The sequence below is a fragment of the Hydra viridissima genome, unplaced genomic scaffold (assembly GCF_058129835.1).
Source record: "Hydra viridissima isolate aposymbiotic clone 2 unplaced genomic scaffold, HvirCarnegie_v1 scaffold_3, whole genome shotgun sequence".
NCBI lineage: Eukaryota > Metazoa > Cnidaria > Hydrozoa > Anthoathecata > Hydridae > Hydra > Hydra viridissima.
Window position 1 is genome coordinate 7116 of NW_028324302.1, and position 14964 is coordinate 22079.

General features: G+C 34.2%; 1 protein-coding gene and 1 long non-coding RNA gene across 3 annotated transcripts; one reads left to right on the forward strand and one right to left on the reverse strand.

Moving 5' to 3' along the window:
- Nucleotides 1-205: 205 nt before the first annotated feature.
- On the reverse strand, nucleotides 206-9105 carry LOC149890462 (uncharacterized). Of its 2 annotated transcripts, XR_016450716.1 has the most exons (3): nucleotides 9037-9105; nucleotides 7960-8232; nucleotides 206-1422 (listed from the first exon to the last, which is right to left on the reverse strand). It is a non-coding gene; the product is annotated as an uncharacterized LOC149890462 (long non-coding RNA). The 2 variants fall into 2 exon arrangements; XR_016450715.1 differs by lacking the exon at nucleotides 206-1422 and having other exon boundaries at nucleotides 2023-8232.
- LOC149890463 (uncharacterized) lies at nucleotides 2020-9043 on the forward strand. The gene is made up of 5 exons (XM_090081738.1): nucleotides 2020-2071; nucleotides 4428-7247; nucleotides 7481-7546; nucleotides 7806-7862; nucleotides 8025-9043. Exons 2-5 carry the CDS (start codon nucleotides 4457-4459, stop codon nucleotides 8342-8344), a joined length of 3234 nt encoding a protein of 1077 aa, XP_089937864.1. The 5' UTR covers nucleotides 2020-2071; nucleotides 4428-4456; the 3' UTR covers nucleotides 8345-9043.
- Nucleotides 9106-14964: the final 5859 nt, after the last annotated feature.

Below are 14964 nucleotides of genomic sequence, written 5' to 3' on the forward strand. Positions count from 1 at the left end.
TGCCATTGGTTGGCTGTTTAATCGTTGCGATTGGTCGGCAGTTTTATCGTTGGAGACCGTTGAGAGATATAAAAAGAATTTTTTTTTTGAGCACAACATTAAACGTTAAATCGTTAGATGTTGTTATAAAGGCACCATTAGAATGCGATGTCCTCAAATATTTTCCTCGATATTTTAATAAGTAAAAAAAAAAAAAAAAACAAAGTCTTGCAACTGGCGAAAACTTTCAATAAGCAAACAAAGCAACAACTTTCCTTTCGAGTTTTTTACATTTTAAACAAAAGACAAACAAAGAAAAAAAACAAACAAAAACAAAAACAAAAAAACAAAACAGAAAAGGGAGAATGAGTGAGTCGACTGATTTCGCTCAACTGTCTTAAACGAGAAGTCATAAACGTTTGCTTGTGCCAGCAAGTTGCAAATTAAGTTGTAAATGAACTGCACCGCAAAAACTTAACCACAGTTTATTAAGCATATTAAGCCTTTGCTGACATGTTAAGACATTTTAAGCCTTTGCTATTATCATGAGGCTTTTGCTCCACGAGCCAAAAAAATACGCTAGAGTTGACAAACTGCATCGCGGTCGAAAAGTGTAATTACGCCAACACTTTAATCCGTTTTAAGCATTTCGTTTTCGCACGAAAAACAATTAAAGCAGCTCGTTGAGCTTAACGACGTTCGTATTTTTTTTCAAAGCCAAAACTTCGGCTATAAGTAGAGTAAAGAGGCACTTCGAAAAACAACAAAGCTGTTCGCAGTCGATAGCAACGAGCGACAACATCTCTGCGAGTCTGGCATCAAGGTAAACAGTTTTTTTACATTTCCATTTGTTAGTGCCACTTTTGTGTACATTATGTATTCAAAAATTTCTTGCGGACGCTAGATTTTTCGTTTTCAATGAACAACAGTTGCAACCTCTAGCCGTTTGCTAAAACAGCTTGCTAGGACAACCAAATCAATCATATGTTGTGAAAATTTCTTTTTGTTCAACTGACTAAGGAAGATCGAGCGAACGCTTTTTTTTTATATAACTTGTTTGTATCATATTGCTATTAAGAAAACAGCGTTGTGTATACTAAACGTGACATAATTGGCAATTATCCGTAACTAAAAATAAGATAGAAATTACAAACTTGATACCATATTTTAATTACTGTAACAAAACTAGACGTCATCGCGTGAGAAAATAAATGTTTATGACACATAACCTATTTTTTTGTTTTTTTTTTCTTCTCTTTTTTCCTTTTAATCTCTTTTCTTTCGTCCAAAAAGCGTTTTGATTTTTGCCTCGCCACAAGCGATGAAATCGATAAAAAAACCTGCTCGGACATTCTCAATTCTCAACAACAAAAGCAATCAAAGTTCTAGCTCTCGAGCACGTGCGCCAACAGGTTGATGAAACCGTTCAAATATGCTCGATCGCTAGAATTTAAAAAAAAGAAACAAGCCAGAAACAAACCAAAATAAAAAAAACAAAAACAAAAGTGAACATCTTTAGAACGCTTAAATTTTATAAAATATTTTCCTCTGCGTTTTTAACCAGCTAAACTGTCGTAAAGTTTTTTCGGTGCAGTTCATTTAAAAAACTTAGTTTTCAACTTTTAAACGTTTTAGACTTCTCGTTTAAGGCAGTCGAAAGAAATGAGTCGACTCACTCTCTCTCTCTCTCTCCCTTTTCGGTTTTGTTTTTGTTTACTTGTTTTTGTTTTTTCTTCGTTTGCCTTCGTTTGCCTTTGTTTGCTTTTGGAAAAGTTGTCGCCATGCGAGACTTAGTTTTTTTTTGGCTCAACTTGTGATTAAGTGAAGTTCTAGTCTTGAAAGTGTGCAAAGTGTGGGCCAATCTGGTGGCTGGAGTGATGACACGTGAATGCTGGAAATTCCAGACTTTGAGCGGATTCAGCGTACATAGAAAGAAAATGTAACATTCACGTGGGTCTCTCCTAAGCTTGCCATTGGTCGGTCTGCTGGCCTTAAGTACCCCCCCCCCCCCCTCAACGTCACGTTTGCTCAACTTTCTCGGTCTTTGGCGCCCAAAGAAAGCTCGAGGAAGGATAAAAATGGCGAGGTTTCGGTACTGCGTTTTCTATTTTTCCTATTTGTTTTTGTTTGTTTGTTTGTTTCGTTTGTTTGTTTATTTATTTAATTGTATTTTTGTTTGTTTCGTTCGTTTGTTTGTTTGTTTGTTTCGTTTGCTTCGTTTGTTTCGTGATGTTTTGTTTTCCCTTCTTGATGGCACAAAACAGAAGCAAACAAGACTTTCGGTTATGTTCGGTTATATTCGGTTCAATAAAAGTTTGTTGGTTTCTGCACAACAGCAACAACAAAAGTCCCTCTGTCCCTCAAAAGCAGTTTCTCCTCTGTCTTAAAGAAGAGCCTCTTTGTAATCGATCTTGTCTGAATGCAGCTCTCCTTTTGCCTACAGGTTTTTATTCCAACCCTTTTGTTGTTGTTAGTGCCATTGACACTTGTGTCAGCCATGTTGTTGTTATTGTTATACTCTGTAAAAGCAGTTGTTGCTGTTGTACTTGTTTGTTGTTTCTAAAGACACTGTTGTTGCTGCTGTTAGTAATCACCCACTTGGCTTGTATTTTTGTTTTTTGTTTTTGTTTTTTGTTTTATTTATAAACACTCTCTGAGTAAGTGATGCTGTTGCTGTTGTTGTTGTTATAGTTGCAATGAGTGTTTGTTAATGTTCCCCCACTTGGCTTGTATTTTTGTTTTCTGTTTTGTTTTTTGTTTTTTGTTTTTTTTTTTTCTCAACACTCTCTGAGTAAGTGATGCTGTTGCTGTAGTCGTTGTTATAGTTGCAATGAGTGTTTGTTAATGTTCACCAACTTGGCATGTTTATAATCTATTTTATTTTATCAACACTCTCTGAGTCAGTGATGGTGTTGCTGTTGCTGTTGTTCTTATTCTTATTATAGCTGCAATGAGTGTTTGTTAATGTTCACCAACTTGGCTTGTTTATAAATTATTTTATTTTATCAACACTCTCTGAGTCAGTGATGCTGATGGTGTTGTTGTTATTATGCTTGCAATAAGTGTTGTTAATGTTCACCCACTTTGCTTGTTTTGTTTGTGCTTTTGTTTTTGTTTATCAACACCCTTTGAGTCACTGATGCTGTTGCTGTTGGTGTTATTATAGTTGCAATGAGTGTTAATGTTCACCCACTTTGCTTGCTTTATTTGTTTGTTGTTGTTTTTTTATCAACACCCTGCGAGTTAGTGATGCTGTTGCTGCTTTTGTTATTTTACTTGTAGTTATAGTTGTTACTGTTTAGCCACTTTGCTTGTTTTTTAATCTGTTTTATTTTATCACCACTCTCTGAGTCAGTGATGATGTTGCTGATGCTGTTGTTGTTATTTTACTTGCAATGATAGCTGTTACTGTTCAGCCACTTTGCTTGTTTTTTTTGTTTGTTTGTTTGTTTGTTTGTTTGTTTGTTTTTTTATATATCCTCTGAGTTAGTGATGCTGTTGCTGATGCTGTTGTTGTTATTATGCTTTCAATGAGAGCTGTTACTGTTCACCCACTTTGTTTGTTTATAGTCTGTTTTATTTTATCAACACTCTCTGAGTCAGTGATGCTGATGCTGATGCTGTTGTTGTTATTATGCTTGCAGTGAGAGTTGTTACTGTTCACCCACTTTGCTTGTTTATTATCTATTTTATTTTGTCAACACTCTCTGAGTCAGTGATGCTGATGCTGTTGTTGTTATTATGCTTGCAATGAGAGTTGTTACTGTTCACCCAATTTGCTTGTTTTGTTTTTTTATTTGTTTTTTTTTTTTTTGTTTGTTTTTGTTTTGCTTGTTTTTTTTTATCAATACCCTCTGAGTCAGTGATGCTGTTGCTGTTGTTGTTGTTGTTGTTGTTGTTGTTGTTGTTGTTGTTGTTGTTGTTGTTATACATGCAATGATTGTTGTTACGGTTCAGCCACATTGCTTGTTTTTTTAATCTGTTTTGTTTTGTCAACACTCTCTGAGTCAGTGATGCTGATGCTGTTGTTATTATGCTTGCAATGAGAGTTGTTACTGTTGTAGTTATGTCTGTCATTTGTCCTTGTTAGCAAGTTCTATTTGCCCTCTCTTGCCTTTTTTCAACACAGTTTCTTTCTTTGAGTCATATGGTTGCGAGATCCTCTCAAACTCCATCTCTTTATTTATTTGTTTCTTTTTTTTTTTTTTTTCTCATTCTCCTTCTCATAATAGCAATCACTGCTGCCACCATGCATGTAATGCTAGTTGCTCTCATTCTTTTTCATTTGCTAGTGGAAACTTTGTTTCTTCTTGTTGCTCTCTTTTCTTTCTTTTTTCTCTTTTGCAGAGGATTCGAAAAAACACAGCTCTTCCCTGCAGTTGTAAACATTCCAGGATTGGATGCAGGCAGAAGAAAAACACTCTCACTAACTGTTTTCTTTTTTTTAGCATAAACCGTTGCAAACAAACACCTGAACATGTCTTCTTCACAAGAAAACAACACTGTTGTTGCCCCTTCTCCGAACTCTAAAGCGAAAAAAAAGAAAAGAAGGCAGTCACAAGAACAGAGAGACTTAAAGCTCAAAAGCAAAGTCAGGGCCGCATTAGTTGCAGCGTGTGGCTCCGTAAACAGGGTTGTACCTTTCTATGGTACCAAGAAGAGGTACGCTGTTAGCTGTCCGATGCCTTTGTGCAAACATTCCTCCACAAGCATTAAAAGACACTTGACTAAAAAAGATCATTCTTGGACTTTGGATGAAGCTTCCATCTTTTACTCTGCAATGGTCAGGAAGTTTCAGCATGCTCGTCTCGAACGCAAGTCCGGCTGTCCAAAACCTTACCCCTGTTTGCAATGTTGGAAGTATTACGACCGACTGGACATACACTTGAAAGAGACTCATTTCTACGATTCCAAGACGATCAAACAAAAGATTGCAGAGGCAAAGCGGTACGACAACGACAAGCTCTATGTCCCTCAATTTATTCGACCTGCCTTCTTTGGTATTAAGCCAGTAGCTGAACAAGCGTCTGCATCAGGCTCTGCATCCTCTGCTCCTGGGCCTTCCTCCTCTTTTTCTTCTCCGGTTCTTTCCTCTGATCCTCTTTTAAGCTTGCCCTCATCAGTTGCTGGTTCGTCCGAGGCTCCTTCTGCAAACCACTGCACCTCTGTAGAAAACAAAGAGCTGAACACCGAATCCGTCCTAGACTCTGATTTTAATTCCTTAAAGCACTTGGTTTCCAACTCCTCCGTCTTGACAGAAGATAAGAGACTCTTGTTTCAGCTGGACAAAGATGCTTTTCACTTTTATTACCAGTCAGCAGATGAGCTCTTCAGAGATTTTGAAAAGTGGCTTGTGGTAGCCAACAACAACACTTTGTCACAAGCAAAGATCTACAAAAATGCAGTTGTTGAAATATTGACATGTTGTGACAGCACGCTGACGCTGCACCCGAACGCTCTCACCAATTCCAACGTTTTGGAGGATAGATACTTTTCCATGCACTTTAAAAACATTCAGCTCAATTCCAAGCTGAGTGAACTTGACCAAACAAAAGCCATGTCTTGTCACACGTTGTACAACCGCCTCGTCTACCTTTGTCTCCTGTTTCGTTTCAGTGAAGCCAGGAATGTCTATTTCGGACTTTCTCATGAGGCCATCCGACGTTTGCGCTGCAAGGTGGAGGAGTTACAAAAAGTGCTGAGGCCCTTTCGTTCTTTGAGGAGGAGCCTTGTGAAAAGCAAAAAATGCATCAACATCATCAATGTCAGTTTGCTGACCGAATATGGCAAGTCTGCATACGTAAGAGAGTTAGTGGAATCGATTAGAAAGCCGTCTCTTACACCGACTAGAGACAATGCTGTGTCTCTACGAAACCATCTTCTGCTCTCTGTCACTGTAATTAACAGTTTAAGAAAATCTAACATTGCTCTTTTAAACATTAGAGACTACATGGCTGCTGAGAAGAGTGAGTGTGGATATTGCATTGTGCAAGAGCGCTACAAAACAGCATACAAGTACGGAGCCAAAAACATTCTAGTGCCGAACGACTTGAAAGTGTTGATCGATATTTATTTGCTGAGATACAGAGACCTTCTTGTCAACGACTCTCACTACATGGCTGCAGACACCAAGACTGTTTTGGAGTTGAGCGACTGCTACAGGCCCCTTTTTCCATCGATGAGACCCAACAAAGACGAATGTGTGACACTCGGTGCAACTAGAGTGCCTGTTTACCAGATGGGTTCCTCTGCTATCTCCTCTTGCCTGACGTCCTGCTTCAGAAAAAGCCAAGTAAACATTCCCATGAAGCGTCTTACTCCCACTTGCATTCGCGGTTCGATAGCCACTTACTTTGCCAACAACAGCAAAGAAGATCGCGAGCGGTTCGCTACACTCTACATGAAGCACAGCAGGAACACAATGGATAGCTTTTATGTGTCCCAGTGGAACGCTGCAGAGGAGTTGCGCTTTGCCCTGGGCATCGGACAGTCCTTCGGAGTCATAGAGTCTTTGACTGTTGAAAAGTCTGAGAGACCACCAAAGAAGGAGAAGGATGTGATGGACTGGCTCCAAACTAATGCAGAGGAGTACGGTTTTCATGAGGTTGAGGACATCTTTGAGGAAGATTTAGACTCCGGTTCTGACTCTGAAGAATGTGCTGCTACTTTCAGCTGTACCACAGTGGTTCCGTTTGCTCCAGCTGTAGAAAACAATGTTCCTTTAGAGGATAGCAACGACCATGCTGTAGATTTCTTGTGTGAACCTACCTCAACTCCTGTTTCGTCTGTTCCATCTGAACAAACAATCGCTGGTCCAGTTCTTGAACTATCCCCTGCTCTTGCACAACTAGTTCCTAATGAACAAACTGTTTGTATGGATGTAGATCAGACTCTAGCTGTTCCTGTTGGCACAGCTTGTTCTCCTCTTGCATTAACATTATTTCCTGATGAACCGGATTTTATTGAACACCATGCAAATCTTTCTCCAGTTTACTTTAGTGAGCAAGTGGTTGCCAAACCTGTTTCTGCTTCTCCTTCTCAGCAAGTCGCTTTCTGTCCTTCAAAAGAGGTCTTTTCTGTTCCTCTGACTCCTAGCCTTGTTGCTTTTCAGCAAACATTGGCCAAACCCAGTTTGTTTCTTTCATCTGATCCAGTTTCAGCTGTTCCAGTCCAACAGGCTGGTACTGTTCTTGCAAAGCAGCTCTCACCTTATGCTGTTCAATCTGTTGGTAGCCTATTTAGCCAAAGTCTTGCCTCTACATCCAGAGGTAAATTCTTTTTGATTTTTGATTTTTGACTTTTATGCAAATCTCAACAAGCTTTCAAAAAATGAAAATGCCCAAATCAACTCCTTGCCCTATTTTTATTGTTAAAGCTGTAAAAAAAACAAAACAAACCAAAAAAACAACACAGAAGTGTGTATGTATTTGTTGCAGGACTAATTCTGTGATTGCTTAAATGTTTATACAAGTGAATGATACTTAAACTGATTATGTTTTAGAAGTAAAAGATCCAAGAAGAAAAAAAATCAAGTTGGAAATGCCATCTTTCACTCAAGAACTCATCGGTAATGTAAAACCTAATTTATACAAAGATATATAAATACAAACCTCTTCTTGCACAATTTCAGATGGTTAACTGTTAACAAAAACTAGCCATCATTGCTAAGTGCACTTTTAGAAAGTTGTGTCTACCCGATTTCTAATGATGAAGTTAGAAACATGACCGTTAGAAATCATGCACAGCTTGTTATCATCTCTAACACTTAGAAACTGTTGATGGTTTTTATGAATTAGAAAAATGAACATGGTTTTATTTTATTTCAGGATCAACTCAGCCAAGAACAAAGGAAAACAAAGCAGAAGTTAGCCAATGCCATTTAGGTAATCTTTCAAAAACCAGTTATTGCTATCAGTGCAAACAATAAGGTCAACAAAAAAAAAATAAATAAAAAAAAAAACAGAATAAATCTTGTCTTACTTCAGAACCAAATGAATATTTGATTTAATCACTTTGTGTTATGACTTGAGTTTGTAAAATTTTAGATGAAATAGTTGAAAAGCTGAATGCTTGCCCTGGCCACAACGAATGGTTCAACACCAGAAGTTTTCCACGATGTGCAGCTTTGGTGTTGGCATACATCTTGCAAGACGTGTTTACAGATGTAAGCTCAAGTTGCTCGTACAAAGATTACCTTGGCATCTTGGCAAATCATAGCAGTGACAAGCTCATTCATGTCTTGCAAAAGTACTCCTACCAAAGCCATATTAAAGACAAAATTAAAAACATGAAGCTAAAAATTCAAAAAGAGGGTAGTTTAGAAAAGTTTGTTCAATATGGCAATATCGTGAGACCATTTATGTAGTTTAGATAAGTTTGTTCAGTTTGGCAATAAAGATGGGCCTTTTGTGTAGTTTGTTTTATCTATGCTTTTGCAAATATTTTTATCTGTTTCGCTAAAGACATAATAAACAAGAAGTTCTGTTAAACTGTTCTCACATTTCTTATTTAAAGATAGTTCAAACTTTTTTTTATCTTTAAAAAAAAAAGAAGTCGTTTTGTTATTCTGTGAAAACTTTTAATAGAGTTGCATTTAGAATTACTTCTGATGTTTTTAAGAGTTTGTTAAAAAGCAAAATAATATTTCCTGTGATGTTAAACTGCATAAGTGAAATTTAAAAAAGGAAAACTGCTCCAAACATTTTTCGGAAAAAGAAATCAAAACGTTCCTTATTTTAAAAGATCTAGACATCCATTTCTTCTTCAGCAAAATAGCGAGGCTTTTTTATGAACTCTTACTCTCTATTTTTTCATATATTTACACAAAGGATTTTATTTAGTTCAATGTAAACATACATAGAAGTATATTATGTTTTTTGTTTGTTTGTTTTTTTTTATGCAGTCTAACTTTTGTTTCACTTCTATTTTATTTTACGTTTATCTTGTATTTTATCATGCCTTATTGGTTTTTGCGTTTTGTGATGTCAAGCTGCGTAAGCTAAACTTAAAAGAGGAAAACTACGCTAACTTTTCTTTGAAAAAATATTCAAAAAGTACCTTAAACGAAAGAGAAAGCACACGAATCTTGCCATTCAATTCTTCTTCTGCAAAGTAGCGAGGCTTTTTATGTACTTTTGCTCTCTAATTTATCTCTATTTACGCAAAGGGTTTTATTTCAATGTAAACACGTATAAAAGAATACTTTGTTAAAAATAATTTTAAAGGAGTTGCGTAAAAAAAACGTCTGAATAAAGTTTCTTTACAAAAAAAAACAACTAAGAAACAAGCGCGCCTAAGAAAAACCAGATCGCGATTCACTAAGTCAATAGACGAAAGAAACAAACTTTAAAAGGTCTTTCTAGACAACAAGTTCTATTTTTGGCAATGCAGTTTTTGTATTTATGCAACCTAACTTTTGTTTGACTTCTATTTTATTTTACGTTTACCTTGTATTTTATCTTGCCTTTTTGTGTTTTGTGATGTCAAGCTACATAATCTAAACTTAAAAGAAGGAAACTAGGCTAACTTTTCTAGTAGAATATTATGTTGTTGGTTTTGTATGCAGCCTAACTTTAGTTTCATCTATATTTTATTTTGCGTTTATCTTATATTTTATCTTGTCTTTTTGAGTTTTGTATTTTGTGATGTCAAGCTACATAATTTAAACTTAAAAGAAGAAAACTAGGCTAACTTTTCTTTGAAAAATTGTTCAAAAACTACCTTACACCGATAGAGATAGCTCACGAATTTAAAAAGTTGCATCTATTCATCTTCTTCTTCAGCAAAGTAAAGCTTTTTATGCACTTTTACTCTCTAACTTACCTATATTTGCGTAAAGGATTTTATTTAATTCAATTTAAACATAACTAGTAGAATATTATGTTGTTGGTTTTGTATGCAGCCTAACTTTAGTTTCATCTATATTTTATTTTGCGTTTATCTTATATTTTATCTTGTCTTTTTGAGTTTTATATTTTGTGATGTCAAGCTACATAAGCTAAACTTTAAAGAGGAAATTTACGCTAACCTGTCTTTGAAAAACTATTCAAAAACTACCTTTAACAAAGTAGCGAGGCTTTTTATGCGTTTTTACTCTCTAACATACCTATTTTTGCGCAAAGGATTTTATTTAATTCAATTTAAACATGCCTAGTAGATTATTATGTTGTTGTTTTTTTATGCAGCCTAACTTTAGCTACATCTATTTTTCATTTTACGTTTGTCTTATATTTTATTTTATCTTTTTGTGTTCTGTGATGTCAAGCTACATAAGCTAATGTTAAAAGAGGAAAGCTGCGCTAACCTTTCTTTGAAAAACTATTCGAAATCTATTTTTGAGATAATCTAGATTTAAAAGAGGAACACTACGCTAATTTTGCTTTGAAAAAACTCTCGAAAACTAACTTATTCGATAGAGATAGCACACAAATTTAAAAAATTGTATCTACTCATCCACTTCTTCTACAGCAAAGTACTGAGGCTTTTTATGCACTTTTATTCTCTAACATACCTATATTTGCGCAAAGGATTTTATTTAACTCAATGTAAACATACATAGAAGAGTATTGTTACCCGTTTATTTTATGCAGCCTAACTTTAGTTTCATCTATGCTTTATATTGCGTTTACCTTATATTTTATCTTGCCTTTGTTAGTTTTGTGTTTTGTTATGTCAAGCTTCATAATCTAATCTTAAAAGGGGAAAACTGCGCTAACTTTTCTTTGAAAAAGTACTCAAAAAGGACCTAAATCGATATAGATAGCTCACGATTTTAAAAAGTTGCAAATAGTCATCTTCTTCTTCAGCAAAGTATCGAGGCTTTTTATGGATTTTTACTCTCTTATTTACCCAAATTTGCGCAAAGGACATTATTTAATTCAACTTAAACATGCCTAGTAGATTATTATGTTGTTGGTTTTTTATGCAGTCTAAACTTTGTTTCATCTATATTTTACGATTAACTTATATTTTATCTTGCCTTTTTGAGCTTTGTGTTTTGTGATGTCAAGCTACATAGTCTAAACATAAAAGAGGAAAACTACGCTAAACTTGCTTTGAAAAACTATTCAAAAACTACCTTTAACAAAGTAGCGAGGCTTTTCATGCACTTTTACTCTCTAACATACCTACATTTGCGCAAAGGATTTTATTTAATTCAATTTAAACATGCCTAGTAGATTATTATGTTGTTGGTTTTTTATGCAGCCTAACTTTAGTTTCATCTATATTATGTTTTAGGTTTATCATATATTTTATCTTTTCTTTTTGAGTTTTGAGTTTTGTGATGCCAAGCAACTTAAGCTAAACTTAAAAGTGGAATGCTACGCTAACCTTTCTTTGAAAATCTATTCATAAACTACCCTAGACAAAAGCTAGATTTAAAAGAGGAAAACTACACTATTTTTACTTTGAAAAAACTTTCGAAAACTACCTTAATCGATAGAGATAGCACACGATTTTAAAAAATTGCATATAGTCATCCACTTCTTCTGCAGCAAAGTAGCGAGGCTCTTTATGCACTTTTTCTCACTAGTTTGCTTATATTTACGCAAAAGAATTCATTTAATTCAATCCAAACATATATAGAAGATTATTATTTCACCTACATTTTATTTTACGATTAACTTTTATATTACCTTTCCTTTTAGTGTTTTGTGTTTTGTGATGTCAAGCTACATAAGCTAAACTTTAAAGAGGAAAACTACGCTAAGCTTTCTTTGAAAAACTATTCAAAAACTACCTTAAACAAAGTAGCGAGGCTTTTTATGCACTTTTACTCTCTAACATACCTACATTTGCGCATAGGGTTTTATTAGATTCTAGTAGATTATTACGTTGTTGTTTTTTTATGCAGTCTAACTTTAGCTTCATCTATATTTTATTTCACGTTTATCTTATATTTTATTTTGTCTTTTTGAGTTTTGTGTTTTGTGATGTCAAGCTACATAAGCTAAACTTAAAAGAGGAAAGCTACGCTAACCTTTCTTTGAAAAGCTGTTCAAAAACTACCTTAGACATAATCTAGATTTAAAAGAGGAAGACTACGCTATTTTTGCTTTGAAAAAACTTTCGAAAACTACCTTAATCGATAGAGATAGCACAGGATTTTAAAAAGTTGTATCTAGTCATCCACTTCTTTCACAGCAAAGTAGCGAGGCTTTCTATGCACTTTTACTCTCTAACATACCTATTTTTGCGCAAAGGATTTTATTTAATTCAATTTAAACATGCCTAGTAGATTATTATGTTGTTGGTTTTTTATGCAGCCTAACTTCAGCTACATCTATTTTTCATTTTACGTTTGTCTTATATTTTATTTTATCTTTTTGTGTTCTGTGATGTCAAGCTACATAAGCTAAACTTTAAAGAGGAAAACTACGCTAACCTTTCTTTGAAAAACTATTCAAAAAGGACCTAAATCGATATAGATAGCTCACGATTTTAAAAAGTTGCATATAGTCATCTTCTTCTTCAGCAAAGTATCGAGGCTTTTTATGGATTTTTACTCTCTTATTTACCCAAATTTGCGCAAAGGACTTTACTTAATTCAACTTAAACATGTCTAGTAGATTATTAAGTTGTTTGTTTTTTATGCAGCCTAACTTTAGTTTCATTTATATTTTATTTTACGTTTATCTGATATTTTATCTTGTCTTTTTGTGTGTTGTTTTGTCAAGCTACATAAGCTAAACTTAAAAGTGGAAAACTACGCTAACCTTTCTTTGAAAATCTATTCAAAAACTGCCATAGACATAAGCTAGATTTAAAAGAGGAAGACTACGCTATTTATGCTTTTAAAAAACTTTCGAAAAATACCTTAATCCATTGAGATAGTACACGAATTTACAAAGTTGTATCTAGTCATCCACTTCTTCTATAGCAAAGTAGCGAGGCTTTTTATGCACTTTTGCGTTCTAATTTATCTCTGTTTACGCATATGGTTTTTGTTTATTTCTATGTAATGAAATACAAAAGAGTATTTTGTTAAAGATTATGCTGCAGGAGCTGCGTAAAAAAACTCTGGCGACCTTGCCTTAAGAAAAAAGCAACTGAAAGACATGTGCGCCTTAGAAAATTCAAATCGCGATTCACCAAATTAAAAGACGAAAAGAACGAACTTTAAAAGCTCTCACTAGACATTTGTGTTTATGATAGGCAATGCAGTTTTTGATTTTATGCAGCCTAACATTTTTTTCATCTATATCTTATTTTACGTTTATCTTATACTTTATCTTGCCTTTTTGAGTTTAGTATTTTATGATGTCATGCTAAATAAACTATACTTTGCTAATTTTTATTTGAAAAAATATTCAAAAACTACCTGAATTATAAGCTAGATCTAAAAGAGGAAAACTACGCTAACTTTTCTTTAAAAAAATATTTAAAAACTACCTTAAACATAAGCTATATCCAAAAGAGGAAAACTATGCCAACTTTTCTTTAAAAAAAAATTTAAAAACTACCTTAAACATAAGCTATATCCAAAAGAGGAAAACTATGCCAACTTTTCTTTAAAAAAATATTTAAAAACTACCTTAAACATAAGCTAGATCTAAAAGAGGAAAACTACGCTAACTTTTCTTTGAAAAAATACTCAAAAACTACCTTAAACATAAGCTAGATCTAAAAGAGGAAAACTACGCTAACATTTCTTTGAAAAAATATTCGAAAACTACCTTTAAACATGATTTAGATTTAATAGATGAAAACTACGCTAACATTTCTTTGAAAAAACATTCAAAAACTACCTTTAAACATGATTTAAATTTAAAAAAGGAAAACTACGCTAACATTTCTTTGAAAAAACATTCAAAAAGTACCTTAATCGAAAGAGATAGCACACGAAATTAAAAAGTTGCATCTAGTCATCCGTTTCTTCTTCATCAAAGTAGCGAGGCGTTTATGCACTTTTTATTCTCTAATTTATCTCTACTTACGCAAATGGCTTTTGTTTATTTCAATGTAAAACTTTTCAAAAGAGTATTTTGTTAAAGATTATGCTGCAGGAGCTGTGTAAGAAAACTCTGGTGACCTTTCTAAAAAGCAACTAAAGTAGATGTGCGCCTAAAAAAATCCAAATTGCGATTCACTAAATTAAAAGACATATACAACAAACTTTAAAAGTGAAACTATTCTTACAAGCGTATTTGGTAAAGATGAAATGTTCTTATGACATTTTAACGTTACGAAAAGGATTTTCTTCTGTTCAAATATTTATTACAATTTAAAGTGTTAAATAATGTTACAGAAACGACCTAAAACGCCTGTTGTATTAATTTAAACGAACAAAATAGATAAAAAAAAAAGAAAAACTATCATTAAAAAAAAAAAAGAAAAAAAGAAAAGAAATAGAAGTTGAGGAAAAATAAAAATAAGAACTTCTAACAAAGAGCTCTTCTTTTTATTTTTCAGATTTTAGATGCTTAATTCCTTGAATGAAAAGTTCAACTGATGACCCACTACTAAGGTTGTTCCTAGCCTTCCGTTCTCAAACTAGGCCATTCTGAGAGGCTGTTTGATTAAGTACCGTTGATAGTAGTATCGCACGTAAGAGACTTCTAAAACTCTGATTATTAATTCCTTGAATGAAGAGATGACTTCATACTCACTAACGAGGTTGTTCTTAGCCATCCGTTCTTAAACTAAGCAAAACAGTGAAGTTGTTTGATTAAGTATCACAGTTTGCTGATTTGCACATGCACCATTGCCGAAACTGTGATGCTTGGTTCCTTGATTGGATTGAAGAAGCTCATCACCATGCTTTTTACAAGCTGTCCGTTGTTATGTTTTGCAATTCAGTGGTTCTGTTTTGCAATTCATTTTCTGTTTGTTTAAGTATCATCGATGGTGGTGTCGTGCATGCAAACTTTCCGAAACTCTGATGCTTGTTTTTCTTGAATGGAGAGATGAGCTTATACTTTAGGTGACTTTTAAAACTGCAGTAATTAGTGCCTCGAATGGAAAAACCCTAACTCATTCATTACA